This window comes from Phocoena phocoena, chromosome 10 (genome assembly GCF_963924675.1).
Source record: "Phocoena phocoena chromosome 10, mPhoPho1.1, whole genome shotgun sequence".
Lineage (NCBI taxonomy): Eukaryota > Metazoa > Chordata > Mammalia > Artiodactyla > Phocoenidae > Phocoena > Phocoena phocoena.
In genome coordinates, this window is record NC_089228.1 from 24,511,621 (window position 1) to 24,531,662 (window position 20,042).

General features: G+C 41.2%; 1 protein-coding gene across 3 annotated transcripts in view; it reads left to right on the plus strand.

Moving 5' to 3' along the window:
• MAGI1 (membrane associated guanylate kinase, WW and PDZ domain containing 1) overlaps window positions 1–20,042 on the plus strand; it is a 617,596-nt gene that overhangs the window by 516,717 nt on the left and 80,837 nt on the right. For all 3 annotated transcript variants that reach the window (XM_065886130.1, XM_065886131.1, XM_065886132.1), the window contains exons 8-10: window positions 4,763–4,820; window positions 7,814–7,915; window positions 14,924–15,060. In XM_065886130.1, the coding sequence (XP_065742202.1) occupies window positions 4,763–4,820; window positions 7,814–7,915; window positions 14,924–15,060 (297 nt within the window). The remainder of the gene's footprint in view (window positions 1–4,762; window positions 4,821–7,813; window positions 7,916–14,923; window positions 15,061–20,042) is intronic.

Genomic DNA, 20,042 nt, shown 5'->3' on the forward strand with positions numbered 1-20,042 from the left:
TTGTCTGTGTTGGGTCTTTGTTGCTGAGCGCGGGCTTTCTCTAGTTGCAGCGAGCGGGGGTTACTCTTCATTACGGTGCGTGGGCTTCTCATTGCAGTGGCTTCTCTTGTTGTGGAGCGCGGGCTCTAGGCAAGCGGGCTTCAATAGTTGTGGAACGCGGGCTCAGTAGCTGTGGTTCACGGGCTCTAGAGTGCAGGCTCAGTAGTTGTGATGCACGGGCTTAGTTGCTCCACAGCGTGTGGGATCTTCCCAGGCCAGGGCTCAAACCTGTGTCCCATGCATTGGCAGGCGGATGCTTAACCACTCTGCCACCAGGGAAGTCCCGAAAGATCTGTTTTTAAAGACGTACAATAAATTGTCCTTGTGGTCATTGTGGTAGGAATGACTTGAGATTCAACCTGTGTAACAGAACAATTTGAAACTCGTTTTATAAATTAAAAAAAAAAGTATCAATCCAGTGATATTAGATAAAATCATTGAAAAAGACAGAACTAGCTTTTTTTTTTTTGCGGTACTTGGGCCTCTCGCTGTTGTGGCCTCTCCCGTTGCGGAGCACAGGCTCCAGATGCGCAGGCTCAGCAGCCATGGCTCACGGGCCCAGTCGCTCCGCGGCATGTGGGATCCTCCCGGACCGGGGCACGAACCCGTGTCCCTTGCATCGGCAGGCGGACTCTCAACCACTGCGCCACCAGGGAAGCCCCAGAACTAGCTTTTCCAGATGAAAAATGAGTGCCTCGATCCTTTGCGGAACCAATTTATTTGTTTTTTTTTTTGGTGGTACGCGGGCCTCTCACTGTTGTGGCCTCTCCCGTTGCGGGGCACAGGCTCCGGACGCGCAGGCTCATCAGCCATGGCTCACGGGCCTAGCCGCTCCGCGGCATGTGGGATCTTCCCAGACCGGGGCACGAACCTGTGTCCCCTGCATCGGCAGGCGGACTCTCAACCACTGCGCCACCAGGGAAGCCCCTGCGGAACCAATTTAAACTACTCTGGCCACCTGACTAATGTGTGTTAGTGCCCACCACTGTGTGTGGGAAGTTGGTGAGATAATTCCACTGTGCTTAAGGGCACAGCCTTATTTGCTTCTGTGGAAGCTTGAATGTTGAAGTTTTCAGGAAAGAATCAACTGTCTTCTTTTCTCATGTATCTGTAACATTGTAGAAACTTTCCTGTGCTGTTAAAGACTCTACAAAGTAAGTTTTACTGGCTTACTTACCTTCTTACCTTCTCATGGCCAGAGCCACACTTCTGGGAGATGGTTTGGTGAAGTGGGAGCTGTCTCTGGAGTCAGGGCAGGTTGCCTAGACTCATATCTGGGTTCCGCCACTTACTTGCTCTGTGACCTTGGGCAAGTCATTCACCTTCCCTTAGCTTCCTGTTCCTTACCTGTAAAGAGGGGCTGAAAGAGGAGCTCTCATTGGGCTTAAGAGGAGACTTAATAATAATATGTCTTAATATTTGCCCCTGAGATCAGCACATGTTGTTTTTGCCAGTTTTCTGATTTAGTAACTAATTCTTTCTTGTTGGACTTTTCAGTGTTTCCTTATGATACTTTTTGTGTTTAATATGGGGCAGGAGAGAAACATGTATACAATAGAAATGGCCCAGATGTGTCCTTATTCACAGACAGACAGACAGACACACACACACACGCACACACACGCACAGTTTTTCCTTGCATTCACTTCAGATTCCTTTGACAAGCTCACTGCCCATTTTCTTAATAAGAGGATCCTAATTGCAAACAATAGCAACTGTCAGGTTTTCAATGAACAGTACAATTCCAGATGTGACAAGGAAACCCTCTCTATAATCTGCCTCTGAGAGGCAGGGGCGGTGGGCTTGGGTGTTGGACAGACCATTTGATTGCAGAATTGTCATTTCTGAACTCTATTGTCTGGGCTGGGTCACTAGCTCCATCATGCACTTTGGTTTTGCAGAATTTATCACATCTTCTGCAGTAATCTCCCCAGAATGAAAAAGCACTTGAAGAACCTTCTTTTCGAATTACAGAGTATTCATGAGATAGGGAAATGAGATCCCCTCCCAATCAACACTGAATTACAGTGTAGAACCATATCTCTGGCTGTGAACATGACTTTCAGTCTGTGCCCTGACACAACTCTTGGAACATTTTTCTGCTCCATATTCACTTCCATGGCGATGATTAGTACAACATGAGATTTTTAGTGGTAGGAACAGCAAGCAAGCAGGCCATATAGATTTGTCCAGTTCCTTTTGGGCTTTCCTAGAACCGTTGCCATTAGCTGAGCTTAGGTGCCAGGTGCTGTGTAAAAGGTTTTACAAACATCCTTAATTAGTCTACAGTTGACCTTTGAGGTAAATCCAGGACAAAGATGTGATTTCGAGATGTTAAGTAACTAGCCAAACACTAGACTGATAAAACCTTAGGGCTAAGAGGGAAGAGATATGGGAACATATGTATATGTATAGCTGATTCACTTTGTTATAAAGCAGAAACTAACACACCATTGTAAAGCAATTATACTCCAATAAAGATGTTAAGAAAACAAAAACAAAAACATTAGGGCTAAAGTTCAGACCAAGATCTGGACAACCCCAAAAGGGTCTGAGCCACCTGAAATCTCGGTGACATCTTGTACAGACTGTTCTGATGTCTGACAGTTGTTAGACATGGGGGTGTGGCTCTCTATGTATCTTTAGAGTAGTTTAGAGAAAAAAAAATTTGTAATGCCGTCATTTTCTGGGCTTCAGTATTTTCTGCCATTTTCAACTTTTTAGAACCAAATGGCACATTGGAAGACAAACATCTTCTGTTTCTAAATCGATGACCCATTTCTATTTTAAGCTTTCAGAGACTAATTCCTATTATTAAGTTAATCACCACATGGGAAGTGAGAAATCTGTCTTTTCAATTTTAAATGAGTTTTAGCTGGAAAAACTGGAACATTTCTGGAGTTTGCTAATCTGTCCCAGAAGATGTGTTTCAATTTACAAATGTCCAGAAATACCAGTTGACCGACCTCATGTCTCAACTCTAGTATGGAAATTGTTGAGTAGGTGACAGGGCAAAGTCAGAGGTGGCTTCTTATCTTGCAGCCTCCTTGGACCTCCATCAAAGCACTTACCCTGTGATGTATGAATTGTCTGCCCAGCCGGTGCACTTGTAATTATCTTTGTGTACCTGGCACCTAGCATACCTTCAGGCAGACAGTAGGCACTAAATAAATGTTTGACAAATAAATGGAATGAGTTGAATTCTTAATTTTTTCTCCTATTTTATCTGAAGATAATCAGGCCATATATTAAGGTTACAGATTTTGAAAAGAAGTTTGGTTAAACATGATGTGGTCCCCTCACACCCACTCGCTCTTCTGCCCCATGGCAGCACAAGCACATGTGTGGGCACCAATTGGCCTTTTTGTAATCTTCTGATTTCCCAACTCTTTGGAGATGTTTTCCTGGTTCGTTTGCATTTAAATGGTAATTTCCAGCATTGTGAGGGGAAACCGTTTCCCAGGCATTTGATTTGCATCCGTCAGCAAGACGCTGTGTACAGAAATGCCGAGTTATATCAACATCTGCATGTTGGCCCTGCCTTGCCTTTTAGTAGCTTATGTCTCCCAGAATCCAAAGACTTCCTTAAAACCTGCTAAGTGTTTTGTTTACAAAAAGGAAGCAAAGGGGGGGAACCTGTCTCTTCGTTTGAAAACAAATATCAGGTGGAGCAAAAACCATGAAACTAATGTCTCTTGATGTGCAGCCAAATCTGAGCAAAACATAAACTTTAAGTAATTAGCCCTGTGTGCACGTGCACGTGCACGTGACTCCGTTTCTTACCTTGAGCCAGAAAGAAGGGAAAGAAATTTAAGGAGAAGTGCTGCTCTGCCTGAAGACTTGTTTAACGACGCAAAATACAATGTAGTTGCTTCTTTCACCAAATCATCTGGTGCAGTGGGCTTTTTCACAGTAGGTTCTCATCATGACAGAACCCACTGTTACCTAGTTAATGAAGTTGCAACCTTTGATATGAAACCTTATGAAGTTCGGTAGAGCACAGGTGAGTTTTCAGAAAGGCATACATATCACCCAATGCCATTTTAGCACCACATTTAGAGGAAAAAAGTCTACCCCCTTAGGTAGTGAGTCTTGGAGAGCAGGACCTGTGTTTCTGCTTTCATAGGCACAGCCCCGGTGACGACGGGCCTGTCCAGATATAGCAACTGAGTTGTAGATGTGTGCAATTCAAAAATCCAACTCCATGTGGCCATTTTTTATTTACTCGGTAGCATTTTAATTAGGAACAAGGAGAAAATAAGATGCAAATTTTAATTTATTCCAGGGAGAACAGAAACGGCACTATTGTATTGAAAATGAAAGGAAACGTTCATGCATTTTTGCTTGTGTGATAAGGTAGTCTAGCAGTAAAATGAGAAAACAGCGAATATTTAAAATAGGAACTCGGCGTTTGAGGCAAAACTTAACTATATTTCCATTAAAATCTCATTTAATAGTTGATTTAGAATGAAGGCACCTGAGACTGCATTTTATTAAGTTTCATTTGCTTGTGCAAAATATCAGTAAAGAATTGCTTTTCGTGTAGAAAAATACACCAATAAAATAATTCTCACTCTTTTTTTTTGGTTAGGATACGCAGTTTTAATTGGATTTAAGGCATTATTTTATGAGTCTGTCTTTTTTTGCCTAACCCAGTTGTTGAAAATCCTTAGGCTCTTCAAGAATATGCTCTTCTTGGTCTGAATGTTCTTTTCTTTTTCAGAACTGCCTGCTGGTTGGGAAAAGATTGATGACCCTGTCTATGGTATCTACTATGTAGAGTAAGTGCCTGTTAAAACACATTTGAGTTTGTACCCTTCTGTAATTATTTACACGTATGCTGAACAGAGTTTGCCATTGTGATAAGGCACAAACAGAATAATAATAGTAACATAATATTAATTTTATAATGAAAAAATATTCAGCAAATCTAATGATGATAAATTATATTATAAAATTCATGAGGGCAGTATCCATGTCTTCTGTTTATCACTGTATTACCAAAGCCCAACATAGTCCTGACCTATGGCAGGTACTGAATAATAAGTATTAGTTGAATGAATGAGAAAAGCAAGGAGTCAGTACACTGAGTATGGGTTGTTTATCTTCAGGAAAAGAATCAGTTTTGCCTATTTCTTGCCCTGCTTAAGTCTGAAGTTCTCAGTAATCATTTATTTATTCATTCAGACTTTGCAGAAGGGTCAGACAGATCTAAATAATATATGAAACGCTGCCGCAATTAAGAAGGAAATTGAGAACTAGCCTAAGTGGCAAGACTGTGTAAGCCTCTTTGCCTTTACCATACCTGTGGCTCCCGTGTTCCATTTCTAAGAGTCTCAAACCCTCATCACTACGTCTTTACCATGTACCTTATTCTAGCAAGAGGCATACACTTGGTCCTTTCATCACAGTTATATATTGGTAGGATGATACTCAAAGAAAATAAAAGAAACCTAAGTGGGTAAACACTGAAAAAATGTTTTACATCATCTCCTCTGAGAAAGATGAGTAATAAATAATAAAAGATCTTACAAAAGAAACACATGCCATATAAATGTTCTGTCATCAAAATCCTATCTGCCACAATGAAGATAACTTGGAACGCTTTCTATCACTGGAACGTTTTCTATCACTCACGCTGCTGCCAACGAAAAGTTATTCGTATAATACCCTGGTGATAGAAACATATGATGCAACAATGCCAAGCCATAAAATGCTCAGCATCTTATTGTAAAAAATTACGAGTTCAATATAGCAAGTGTCTTTGGTCAATACTCACATTGCCACCTCTTTACCTAACAGAAAGATTGGGGATTGGGGGCCTTAGAAAGGCCAACTTGAATGCCATTTGCAGCAACATGATGCATCTAGAGATTATCATACTAAGTGAAGTAAGTCAGAAAGAGAAAGACAAATACCATATGATATTACTTAGACGTGGAATCTAAAATATGACACAAATGAACCTACCTATGAAACAGAAACAGGATCACAGACATAGAGAGCAGAGTGGTGTTTACCAAGGGGGAGGGGATTGGGGGAGGGATGGAGTGGGAGGTTGGGGTGAGCAGATGTAGCCTTTTACATATGGAATGGATAGCAGCAAAGTCCTACTGTATGGCACAGAGAACTATGTTCAGTATCCTGTGATAAACCATGATGGAAAAGAACATTTTTTTAAAAAAGAATGTGTGTGTATATATATATATATATATATATATATATATATATATACATATATATATGTATGTATAACCAAATCACTTTGCTGTACAGCAGTAATTAACACACCATTGTAAATCAACTATACTTCAATAAAAAAAAATTTAATTTTAAAAAATTTAAAAGAGAAAGAAAGGTGATCTTAGTCGTTTCCCTGACCCTCATAAAATGCCTCTGTGTGCCCTACAGATCATTTTTCTCACACATATACAGTGGGGCTCCTGTCTAATTGGGGCTTGTTTTGAGTTCTCCCTCAAATAATTTGTGCATCAAAAGAGAAAAAGAATAAATGACTACAGCTTTGATGGATAAAGAGACTTGGAGTGAGGGGCGAGTTGTTACCTTACCATACATTTCTCCTCCCTGTCTTCTCAGATCCATGTGCCTGTGAATGTTAGACTATATCTTAGCATGAAATTGCCTACCAGAATTAGGAAATAAACAAGTAGTCCTATAATAGGAATTAAGGGTAGTCAGTCTATCCACCCTACTTGACAAGCCTGTCTTTAAAATATAAAGCCTGGCTTGAAAAAATATTTTGAGTTCTAAATAATCACATAATAGGAATATTTTCAAACTTCTTATGAAGTATGATTTTGATGAAGGAAAAAAGATAGGAATATGTTTATCCTTGTGTGTCTGTTTGTGTACTATGTGTGTATGTTCATATACATACACTAAATAGGGTGATGGCAAAAATATGCATTTGGATTTATATATATGTTTGTGTGTGTGTATGTGTGTATTTTTATCTTGCCTTGGCCTTATTAGTTTTGGAGCCATCTGAAGTATCTGGGTCTTTGTCACTTTGAACACATCACATTTGCTTAGGTTAGCTGCATTTGGAGTCTTTTTGCCTAAGGCATATCCTTTGAATCCTGACTCCATGCCTATTGATCAGAATAGTTGACAGATGTTGGTAGAGTCCTTCTTTTAACTTGATCGTTTGGGAAATGCTTATGCTTCCGTGAACTCTGTTGTAGAAAGTTACGCAGAATTTCTGGCATTACTTATTACAGACAACACCACATCTTCACTTTAATCTCCTTTTAAAATAATTCTATAATCGACTTCTTGTTGAATTAAAGAAACACCCTCCCGTCACATGATTCCTTGGGCATTTGGCAGAGTCAGTGGTTATAATCCTGGGACTTGAAAGCAGGCCAGTCTGAGCTTGAATCCTCTTTACTGTTGACTAGTTCCGTTTTGTTAGGTGAGCTGTTTCTTAACTGCTCAGAAACTTCCCTTCCTTATCCATAAAATAGGAATAAAAATAGGACCTCTATCCTAGCATTTATTGAAGATTTTAAAAATAAAATGCATGTAAAGCTGGTAGCACAGTGCTTGGGACAAATAAGCAGTCAGTATATGGAAACCATTCATTTTTGTTTTTATTTTATTGTATCTTCGTAACTGTGCTTTTTGACACAAGATGCTCAACATCTCAGACCACCTGCTTTGCTCAGGTCTAATCAAGGGACTTGGACTGATTGGCTTTTTGCTTGTGGGATGCAATGTTTCCTAACTGAATGCAATCTGCCTTCTGCTCCAGCCACATCAACAGGAAGACACAATATGAGAACCCGGTTCTAGAAGCCAAACGGAAGAAGCAGCTGGAGCAACAGCAGCAGCAGCAGCAGCAGCCAGAAGGTTCGCTCTCCCGTGATCTGTGGGCCAAGGAGCTCCGGGCAAAGCCTGGGCGCTGACACCCCCGTGTGGTCAGAACTGGCCACGAGCATCACGTCCTTTGCGGTGCTGGGGACTGGATGTCCTGGAAGGGTGGGGAGTAATGCAGAGCCTCTGCTAGATTCCATACCCTGAACCTGGACAGCTAAAGTGGGGGGCCCAGTTGAAAAGCACCCAATCTCCACTCTAATTTAGAAAGGGGCTGCCGTTAGATTGGAGAACGTTTCTGATGGTGAAAGAACTACCTTGGGCTCAGTAGCTTTTGCACAGCACCTGGTATCTAAATCCAAACCACTTTCAGCACGTTAAGAGGAGGTGCTGGGTATGAAACTAACTTTAAATTTTAGGAACATTACATATAAGAATCAGAAAACGCTGTTAATTATCAGTGCTTTTAAAAAACTGCAAGTTAGTTCACGCTCTTCACAAAAATATGAACAATTAAGGAGTGGAGAACATATAAGTTCTCCATTTAAGCCAGTGGAGGCCCTACTGGTTCCCATCCCACTCTCAGCAATAAACACTGTGCAGAAATTTTCTGGGGATGTACAAATATGCATCTTTTTACAAAAAGTAGATCATAATTTATATATATTAATATGTATTTGTATATGTATTAGTTTTGTGACCTGTTTTTGTCACTTAAATACATTTCTTGCACAAATTTCAATGGTACTTAATATAGATTTACCTCTTTTTTTTTGTTTTGTTTTGTTTTTGTTTTTTTTTGTTTTTTTTTTTTTTTTGTGGTACACGGGCCTCTCACCGCTGTGGCCTCTCCCGTTGCGGAGCACAGGCTCCGGACATGCAGGCTCAGCGGCCGTGGCTCACAGACCCAGCCACTCCGTGGCACGTGGTATCTTCCCGGACCGGGGCACGAACCCGCGTCCCCTGCATCGGCAGGCGGACTCTTAACCACTGCGCCACCAGGGAAGCCCAGATTTACCTATTTTTAACCTTTAAATTTTTTTTAACATCTTTATTGGAGTATAATTGCCTTACAGTGGTGTGTTAGTTTCTGCTTTATAACAAAGTGAATCAGCTATACATATACATATAGCCCCATATCCCCTGCCTCTTGCATCTCCCTCCCACCCTCCCTATCCCACCCCTCAAGGTGGTCACAAAACACTGAGCTGATCTCCCTGTGCTATGCAGCTGCTTCCCACTAGCTATCTATTTTACATTCAGTAGTGTATATATGTCCATGCCACTCTCTCACTTCGTCCCAGTTACCCTTGCCCCTCCCCGTGTCCTCAAGTACATTCTCTACATCTGCGTCTTTATTCCTGTCCTGCCCCTAGGTTCTTCAGAACCATTCTTTTTTTTTAAGATTCCACATATATGTGTTGGTATACGGTATTTGTTTTTCTTACTTCACTCTGTATGACAGACTCTAGGTCCAGCCACCTCACTACAAATAATTCAGTTTCGTTTCTTTTTATGGTTGAGTAATATTCCATTGTATATATGTGCCACATCTTCTTTATCCATTCATCTGTCAATGGACACCTAGGATGCTTCTATGTCCTGGCTATTTTAAATAGTGCTGCCATGAATATTGTGGTGCATGTCTCTTTTTGCATTATGGTTTTCTCAGGGTATATGCCCAGTAGTGGGATTGCTGGGTCGTATGGTAGTTATATTTTTAGTTTTTTAAGGAACCACCGTACTGTTCTCCATAGTGGCTGTATCAATTTACATTCCCACCAACAGTGCAAGAGGGTTCCCTTTTCTCCACACCCTCCCCAGCATTTATTGTTTGTAGATATTTTGATGATGGCCATTCTGACCAGTGTGAGGTGATACCTCATTGTAGTTTTGATTTGCATTTCTCTAATGATTGGTGATGTTGAGCATCCTTTCATGTGTTGGTTGGCAATATGTATATTTTCTTTGGAGAAACGTCTGTTTAGGTCTTCTACCCATTTTTGGATTGGGTTGTTTGTGTTTTTGGTATTGAGCTGTATGAGCTGCTTGTATATTTTGGAGATTAATCCTTTGTCAATTGCTTCATTTGCAAATATTTTCTCCTATTCTGAGGGTTGTCTTTTTTATGGTTTCCTTTGCCGTGCAAAAGATTTTAAGTTTCATTAGGTCCCATTTGCTTATTTTTGTTTTTATTTCCATTTCACTAGGAGATGGGTCAAAAAGGACCTTGCTGTGATTTATGTCATAGTGTTCTGCCTATGTTTTCCTCTAAGAATTTTTTTTTTTTTTTAATTAATTACTTACTTACTTAATTTATTTATTTATTTTTGGCTGCATTGGGTCTTCATTGCTGCACGCAGGCTTTCTCTAGTTGCCGTGAGCAGGGGCTACTCTTCATGCAATACGCTGGCTTTTCATTGCAGTGGCTTCTCTTGTTGCGGAGCACGGGCTGTAGGTGCACAGGCTCAGTAGTTGTGGCTCATGGGCTCAGTAGTTGTGGCTCGTGGGCTCTAGAGCGCAGGCTCAGTAGCTGTGGCGCACGGGCTTAGTTGCTCCGCGGCATGTGGGATCTTCCCGGACCAGGGCTTGAACCCATGTCCCCTGCATTGGCATGCAGATTCTTAACCACTGTGCCACCAGGGAAGTCCTCCTCTAAGAATTTTATAGTGTCTGGCCTTACATTTAGGTCTTTAATCCATTTTGAATTTATTTTTGTGTATGGTGTTAGGGAGTCTTCTAATTTCATTCTTTTACATGTAGCTGTCCAGTTTTCCCAGCACCTCTTACTGAAGAGGCTGTCTTTTCTCCATTGTATATTCTTGCCTCCTTTATCAAAGATAAGGTGACCATATGTGGGTGGGTTTATCTCTGGGCTTTATATCCTGTTCCACTGATCTATATTTGTGTTTTTGTGCCAGTACCATACTGTCTTGATTACTGTAGCTTTGTAGTATAGGCTGAAGACCAGGAGCCTGATTCCTCCAGCTCCGTTTTTCGTTCTCAAGATTGCTTTGGCTCTTCAGAGTCTTTTGTGTTTCCATACAAAGTGTGAAATTTTTTGTTCTACTTCGGTGAAAAATGCCATTGGTAGCTTGATAGGGATTACATTGAATCTGTAGATTGCTTTGGGTAGTGTAGTCATTTTCACAATGTTGATTCTTCTAATCCAAGAACATGGTATATCTCTCCATGTGTTTGTATCATTTTATCTTCCAGGTCACTTATCCGTTCTTCTGCCTCAGGTATTCTGCTATTGATTCTTTCTAGAGAATTTTTAATTTCATTTATTTTGTTGTTCATCATGGTTGGCTCTTTTGTTCTTTTAGGTCCTTGTTAAACGTTTCTTGTATTTTCTCCATTCTATTTCCAAGATTTTGGATCATCTTTACTATCATTATTCTGCATTCTTTTTCAGGTAGACTGCCTATTTCCTCTTCATTTGTTTGGTCTGGTGGGGTTTTAGCTTGCTCCTTCATCTGCTGTGTGTTTCTCTGTCTTCTCATTTTGCTTAACTTACTGTGTTTGGGGTCTTCTTTTCACAGGCTGCAGGTTCATAGTTCCTGTTGTTTTTGGTGTCTGCCCCCAGTGGCTAAGGTTCGTTCATTGGGTTGTGTACGCTTCCTGGTGGACGGGACTGGTGACTGTGTTCTGGTGGATGAGGCTGGATCTTCCTGGTGGGCAGGACCATGTCCGGTGGTGTGTTTCAGGGTGTCTGTGACCTTATTATGATTTTAGTCAGCCTCTCTGCTAATGGGTGGGGTTGTGTTCCTGTCTTGCTAGTTGTTTGGCATAGGGTGTCCAGCACTGTAGCTTGCTGGTCGTTGAGTGGAGCTGGGTCTTAGCGTTGAGATGGAGATCTCTGGGAGAGCTTTCACCATTTGATATTATGCAGAGCCAAGAGGTCTCTGGTGGACCAATGTGCTGAACTCGGCTCTCCCACCTCAGAGGCACAGCCCTGACACCCGGCTGGAGCACCAAGACCCCGTCAGCTACACGGCTCAGAAGAAAAGGGAGGGAAAAAAAGAAAGAAGAAAGAAGGAAGGAAGGGAGGGAGGGAGGAAAAGAAAAGTTATTAAAATAAATTAAAAAAAAAAAATAAAAAGTAATTTGAAAAAAGGAAGAAGAGAGCAACAAAACCAAAAAAACAAATCCACCAATTATAACAAGCACTAAAAACTATACTGAAAAAAAAAAAAGGACAGAACTCTAGGACAAATGGTAAAAGCAAAGCTATACAGAAAAAAATCACAGAAAGAAGCATACACACTCACAAAAAGAAAAAAAGGAAAAACAAAAAGATTATCTATATATATAAAAAAAAAAAAGAAGAGAGCGACCAAATCAATAAACAAATCTACCAATGATAATAAACTCTAAATACTAAACTACGATAAACATAAAAGCAGAAACAAATTAGATGCAGAAAGCAAACCCCATGTCTACAGTTGCTCCCAAAGTCCACCACCTCAGTTTTGGGATGATTTGTTGTCTATTCATGGAATCCACAGATGCAGGGTACATCAAGTTGATTGTGGAGATATCATCTGCTGCTCCTGAGGCTGCTGGGAGAGATTTCCCTTTCTCTTCTTTGTTTGCACAGCTCCTGGGGCTCAGCCTTGGATTTGGTCCTGCCTCTGCGTGTAGGTCGCCTGAGGGCGTTCCTACAGACAGGACAGGGTTAAAGGAGCAGCTGATTCGGGGCCTCTGGCTCACTCAGGCCAGGGGGAGGGAGGGGTACGGAGTGCGGGGCAAGCCTGCAGCAGCAGAGGCCGGCCTGACATTGCACCAGCCTGAGGCGCGCAGTGTCCTCTCCCAGGGAAGTTGTCCCTGGATCACGGGACCCTGGCAGTGGTGGGCTGCATGGGCTCCCGGGAGGGGAGGTGTGGAGAGTGACCTGTGCTTGCACACAGGCTTCTTGGTGGCTGCAGCAGCAGCCGTAGCATCTCATGCCCATCTGTGGTGTCCGCGCTGGTAGCCGCGGCTCGCGCCCGTCTCTGGAGTTCGTTTAGGTGGCGCTGTGAATCCCCTCTCCTCGCGCACCTTGAAACAGTGGTCTCTTGCCTCTTAGGCAAGTCCAGGCTTTTTCCCCGACTCCCTACCGGCTAGCTGTGGTGCACTAGCCCCTTCAGGCTGTGTTCACGCAGCCAACCCCAGTCATCTCCCTGGTATCCGACCAAAGCCGGAGCCTCAGCTCCCAGCCCCCGCCCACCCCAGCGTGGGAGCAGACCAGCCTCTCGGGCTGGTGAGTGCTGGTCGGCACTGATCCTCTGTGCAGGAATGTCTCCGCTTTGCCCTCTGTACCCCTGTTGCTGTGCTCTCCTCCGTGGCTCCGAAGCTTACCCTCCGACACCTCCCGTGAAGGGGCTTCCTAGTGTGTGGAAACTTTTCCTCCTCCACAGCTCCCTCCCAGAGGTGCAGGTCCCATCCCTATTTTTTTGTCTCTGTTTTTTCTTTTTTCTTTTGCCCTACCCAGGTACGTGGGGGAGTTTCTTGCCTTTGGGGAGGTCTGAGGTCTTCTGCCAGCGTTCAGTAGGTGTTCTGTAGGAGTTGTTCCACATGTAGATGTGTTTCTGATGTATTTGTGGGGAGGAAGGTGATCTCCATGTCTTACTCCTCCGCCATCTTGAAGGTTTCCTACCTTGTAATGTTTAATGACTGCATATTATTCCCTTTTATGAATCTCTGCACTTCATTTAGCCATCTGTTTATTAATAGATGCTTAGGTGTTTGCTCATTTTTCATTGCAATCTTTAAAAATAATAGGCTTAGTACCCCTTCAATGTAATATGTGAATATCAGGTATATGAATATCAAGTATAATACTTCTCTTATTATAATATTGAATATAATAAATGTAGACCATAGCATGGAAGTTGGCAAACTTTTTCTGTAAATGGCCATATAATAAATACTTTAGGCTTTGCTATTCATACAGTCTCTATTAAAACTACTCATCTCTGCCCGTATGGTATGAAAACAGCTACAGACTATATGTAAACAAGTGGACATGGCTGTGTTTCAGTAAAACATTATGTGTGAACACTAAAATTTGAACCTCATGTAATTTTCATGTGTTACAAAATATTCTTTTTAGATTTTTTTCAATCATTTAAATATGTAGAAACCATTCTTGGCTTACAAGCTTTATAAAAATAGACATGAGGACCAATTTGGCCTGTAAGTCATAGTTTGACAACCACTGTATTTTAGAGAGAGTGTGTTTGTATGTGTCTATGTGTGTGTGAATATACTCACCCATTGAAAAGGTCTCCTTTCTACCTTAATCTCTTTCTATTTAAAATTTTTAAAATTTTTTTTATGAGTTTGGGGAATGGGAGTGTACAATTAAAATATGAGTGTTAAAATTGATGTACATATACAACTGACTATGTTAGCTTAGCTGGAAAAGTGACTTTGGGGTAGATCTCAAGGGTCACTCATAGTGGGTTATTTCTGGGCCTCCAAAGTGAGTACGACTTAGGACTCAGGAGTTTTACTAATGGGTCCCATTTGGGTTTGAGAGATGATAGGGGATCTCACCTTAGTAAACTGGTACGATCCACCTTCACTACCCCAGACAAGCAGGCTTCAGCAGCCCAGCCTAGGTCTAAATTGCATTAGAGAAGTTTCTCCAATATTGGGCCAGCTTTAGTTAACTCTATATCTTTCCTGATATTTTTTACTTGGTCTCACTTTGTACTCTCCAGCCAGAGAGAGCTGGAGATTTTATTAGTTGTATTTTTATTGGTTGTATTTCTGTCCTCAAAGATCTTAGGAGAAAGAGACAGAAACCACACATACACACACACACACACACACACACACACACACACACACACACACACACACACACACACACACACACACACACAGTGGGAGGGACCTTATTATCCTTAACATAGAGTGGGGTCAGATACCAGTTTCGTTTCATTCGAAGCTCTCTGCTTCTGGTTTTATAGGTTTGGGTAGTTTTATAATTAAGTTTTATAATGAAGAAGAAGGTGAATCCTAAGGAAGGCGACCTACGTAAGTAATCTTACGTAAGCAAATGGAAGGAAAAACAGCAAACTGTTTCTTGTCTTCTTGTAGAATGGACAGAAGATCATTCATCGCTCGTGCCTCCTATTATTCCAAACCACCCCCCCAGCAATCCGGAGCAGGCCAGAGAAGCTCCACTTCAGGGTAAAGTGTTTTTATAATTGCATCCTAATTTGGCTCAAAATTTTAATTTTTTTAAAGAAACTTTAAAGAGTGGAATCTTGTAACGCCCAAGTCATTCCAAAGAATTGTTCCTAGACAGTTCTTTGTTGTGGGCTGTCCTGTATGTATTGTAGGACACTGAGCAGTGTTCCTGGCCTCTACCCACTAGGTGCCAGGAGAATCCCTCCCACTTTGTGACACACAAGTCCCCAGATATTGCCAAATGCCCCTGGGGGTGGGGGCAAAATCATTTTAGAGTTGTGAATCCTCGATTTCAAGACCACAGATATTTAATATTGTGTTAAATAAGATACACTGAAAATTCAACACTAGATATTTCAAGATTCTAGTCAACGTATTTGCTTTTGACTAAGATTTTCTTGTAAATGTAAAATGGTTTGATATTATTGTGTTGTAAACTCTAACCTCTATTTTTGCTGCAGTTTGGCATTTATGCATGTTTTACATCGCTTCATTGGGTCTCACTTATTTACATTCACAAGTAGTATGCATCCCCTACAGAGATTCATTTTTGAAAATTGGAAGCTCCAGAATCTTGCTACTTTCAGGCCTCATTACTCTTAAGGGATAGAAAAGGTTTTGGGGTTTTTTGTTTAGTTTTTCTTTTAAATAAAAAAAATAGAACAAGCAGCATATTTGATAGTGTTGGGGAGTTTGTGTTACAGAACCATGAAAAAAACTGTAAAATTTGTGTTCCTTCTCTCAACATTTTAAAAGAAATAAATAATTGTGTCAGACATTAAAAGATAAGTAGAATAACTCTTTTCCCTAATTTTCATTCCTCCATTGTAATTTTCATAAGAAAAATTGTTTCCCTTTTAGCTGATATTGTCATGAGATTGGTATTAATATCAACTTATATAAAATAATTTCATACTTTTCTATGATGTTAATGGTTTTAATACAGATAGAACATAGAAGATAATAACATATTAATTCATATCAACATGATTGGGGCCTGCTTTGTATTTTTTTAAATATGAAATTCCTCTGTGGCCTCATGTTGTCTTATTTTCCTGCTCATGGTAAGTTAGCTACACTAACTTTTCAGTTCCTTGAACCTCTTTTCAATTCCTTAAATCAGCAAAACTATGGACCACATCAGGGCCTTTGCATATGCTGTGCCCTGTGTGCAGCTGTCTTTTCCTCCCACTCTTTGCTTGGCTAACTTCTACTCATCTAAGGTTTTTGCTGGATTCCCCTGTCTTATTCACTCTTCCCATCCTAAACTTCTTATTTCTAGAATGTAACTGTTGATAATTAGTGTTTATTTGTGTTAAATTATCTAACAACAGTTTCCTCTTCAGACTTTAAATCCTGTGGAGGCAGGAGACTGGTTTTATTTTCCACTGGGGGATACCCCGAACTAGACCTAATCGCCTCTGCTAAATTTATTATTGTGTGAAACAGCGTATGTACATGCATGATAACAGCCTAGCTTCCTTAAAGAATTGTCTTAGAGATTAAAGCAATTAAAGCTTTACAGTTTCAGGTTCTGGGTGCCACATGCCTAGTGCACCAGCTGAGTTAAGAGTCCAGATGGAATTGATCTCTATTAGGAACTTTATCTCAGATTCTTCTCTTGTTTTAGGCCTTTCTTTCCTTTTCTTTTTTACTTTAGTCCTCTAGGTTCCCATAGTGGTTAGGGTTTGGGAGAGGCTCACTGAACTCCCTGTGGGAACTAGTCATTATTCTTAAAACCCTTCTACTCCATAGTCTCTACATTGATTCTTGTCTTTCACATATAGTCATATCTTTGGAATATAATGGATACAGAAGCCAGTTTAAATCCATACCCTTTGACTCCAAGCTGCAATTGTGAGAAACATTAAATTGGATATTATCATCATAGGTTACAACTCTGAGTTCCCTGCCTGCTGGGTAAGCATCCTGGTCTATGTTCCTGACAGTACTCTCAGGAAGAAGCTGTATAGCTAATAGGGTTAGATTGTTTGGTATTAATTTTGCTAAGTTCACTGCTCAACTAAACTTGCTTCCGATCAAGAGTGTACTTCTCATCCCAGCAAATGATAATTTTAAAGAGATCTGCTCTTGGGAAATCTCTCCATCTTCCACCTTATGCTCAGAGAGAGATTTTTGTAGCTGCCTGTTTACCCCACCCATTTCACCACCACCATCATCAAAATAATAGCCTACATTTGTTGAGCTCTTTTATGCAGCAGCCACCTCCCGAAGCACTTTACCTATGTTATCTGTCCACAGTTCTTCCTTACAACCATCATGTGAATGTTGAGGTTGGTACCCCCATTACCTCCACGTATGCATCTGACCCTCAGGCAGAGAGAGGTTTAGTAACTTGCCCAAAGCCACATAGCCAGGAAGTAGTAGAGCACAGATTTGAACCCTAGCTGTCATTAGGAACAGTTTAACTTTTGGCTAACACCTTTTTGTTGTAGTTTTTTGTGGGATACTTCATTGCATAATCTCAATGTGTGCCATCCAGTTTGGCTGCTACTGGCTACATGTTACCAGTTAAACTCAAGTTCATTACAATTAAAAACTCAAAAATTCAGTTCCTCGGTTCCACTAGCCATGTTTCAAGGGCTCAAGAGCTGCATGTGACCAGCAGCTGCCATGTTGGACAGTGCGGATACAGAGCATTTCCTGCGTCACAGGACGTGCTCTTGGTCAGCACTAGTGTAGGGTATTCAAACAGTATTACCAGGAATAGTGCAGCTTGGCAGAGAACAAGCACCTATGGGTTATTCAAGAGTAGATGTTTGGGCCGAGACCCAGAAGATCCTGATTCAGTGATTCCAGGGCAGCCCCTACATCTTTAAAGAGTACATCTTTAAAAAGTTGCCCAGGTGATCCTCACACATAACCACATCTACAAGTGGTGACTAGTAAAGAGATTAGCATCTCTTAGAAAATGACACGTGCCACAGGGCTGCAGCAGAGAGCTCCACATTCCACTGCTTGTGGGTAGAAAAGCATTTCTTTTCCAAAACTATAATAACTGATGATCTACCCATACATAAAACATAATAAAATGTGCATAGGGGCTTCCCTGGTGGCGCGGTGGTTGGGAGTCCGCCTGCCGATGCAGGGGACATGGGTTCGTGCCCCGGTCCGGGAAGATCCCACATGCTGCAGAGCGGCTAGGCCTGTGAGCCATGGCCGCTGAGCCTGCGCGTCCGGAGCCTGTGCTCCACAGCGGGAGAGGCCACAGCAGTGAGAGGCCCGTGTACCGAAAAAAAAAAAAAAACGTGCATAAATGTGAAACCCTCTGATCCTCCCTCCCTAGTTAAGTGTTGAAACAGGAAGTCAGTGGTGTAATTTCAATGTCTTCTTCATGTCTCTTAAGCTGAAAACGTTCTGAGCTCAAAATATGCTAATGGCTTTAAAACATTTCATTCAGATAATCTGCCAGATACATTTTTACATTTTGTAACTTTGCCTATAATCAGGGTGGGAAACTTACACACTCATCCACCTCTTTCTGCCTTCTCAACGACACGTTAAATCTCATTTCTTTGCACTGTTGTTCATTCATTCATTCAACACATGTTTTTGGAGCACATACAATGAAACAGCCCGCGTTCTAGACACTGGATATACAAGCAGAAATCCTTATGGGGTTTCCATTTTAGTGTTGTGTGGGTGGGCATGTGCAGTGCCCCTCCTGCAAGGGGCTGGGGAGAGGGAGACAAAACCCCCAGCCAATAAGTAAGATGTATACTGTGTGGGATGGTGGTAAATGCTAACAACAGAAATAAAGCAGGTAAGGGGGATTGTGAATGTTGAAGGAGGTATTGCAGTTTTTAATACGGTGGACAGAGAAAGCCTCACTGAGAAGGTGATGCCATTGATGTCTTTGCATAAGTGAAATACATTTCCCTTCGAGCTCGCCCTAGTAGCCTCTGCCTCAAGAATGTCTGCTATTCACATATCCCAAAAAGGAAAATTTGGGGGTTATCTCAACGGTCCTCGATTTTCCATCTAGTAATTACCATAGCAACTGTTTCAGTACAAGCCCTGGCTGCACTTGACATCACCTCCCTGGTGCTCTGGCAGATGACTTCGCATGGTGAATCCTGCTAGGTCTCACCTTCCATTAGCCACGGTGACAGGGCTGTAGTTTGTCATGCTTCCCACCAGCCTTGGGACTGCTCTAGAGAGGAGGAGGTGAGTGAGCAGACCTGTGACTCCAGGCAATTTAAAACAGCCTTCTTAAGAGCCAGAAACTTTTGAAGTGTGCAATTAAAGATTGTATGTGTGCCCAGAGACCTTTTAAAAAAGATACAGCTAACCCAAAATAACTTTCCTTCCTGGGTGCCAGCCTGGTAGTGCAAGGGTATATGGAGACATGGAGACTTTTTCTCCTGTTCGTTTGTTTTATTATTTTTTAATTTTTATTTATTTATTTATTTGTATAACATTTTTGATAGAAAAGAAATAGGGCATGTGGAGAAGCTGTGGCCAGGGCGGGAGATGGGAAATATAATTAGGAGAGTTGAAAGAGTCTGAGCATAGAATGATGTTCACTACCTGGGGTAATCAGGGAAATTCCAATAAAATTTTGGGTTTGTGTACAAAATGTTATTTGTGAATGTTATCAAGAAAACTCAATAAAACCTTAGGTAGCATGTTTGGAAGCTGTATATCTATTAATTTATTTTAAATAAGACAACTGAATTTGGAGCCATCTGGCTCTTGTTACTGTTTTGTTTAGTTCAGGTTTTTTTCTTTTTCCTTAAATATTCTAAGCCACATGTCCTAAACATTTTTTAAATATTAAGTTTTAACAGCAGACATATCTAGGCAATTCCACAAATTGTTAGGCAATGCAAATGAACAGGAAAAATCAGGTGAGTTTTAGAATTCAATTCACAGTAGAGTTATGACTCTTTAATTTTTAATATAGTGATTCTCCATTTTTATCAAGTTATGCTTTGTGACTATACTATGTCTCCTAGTAT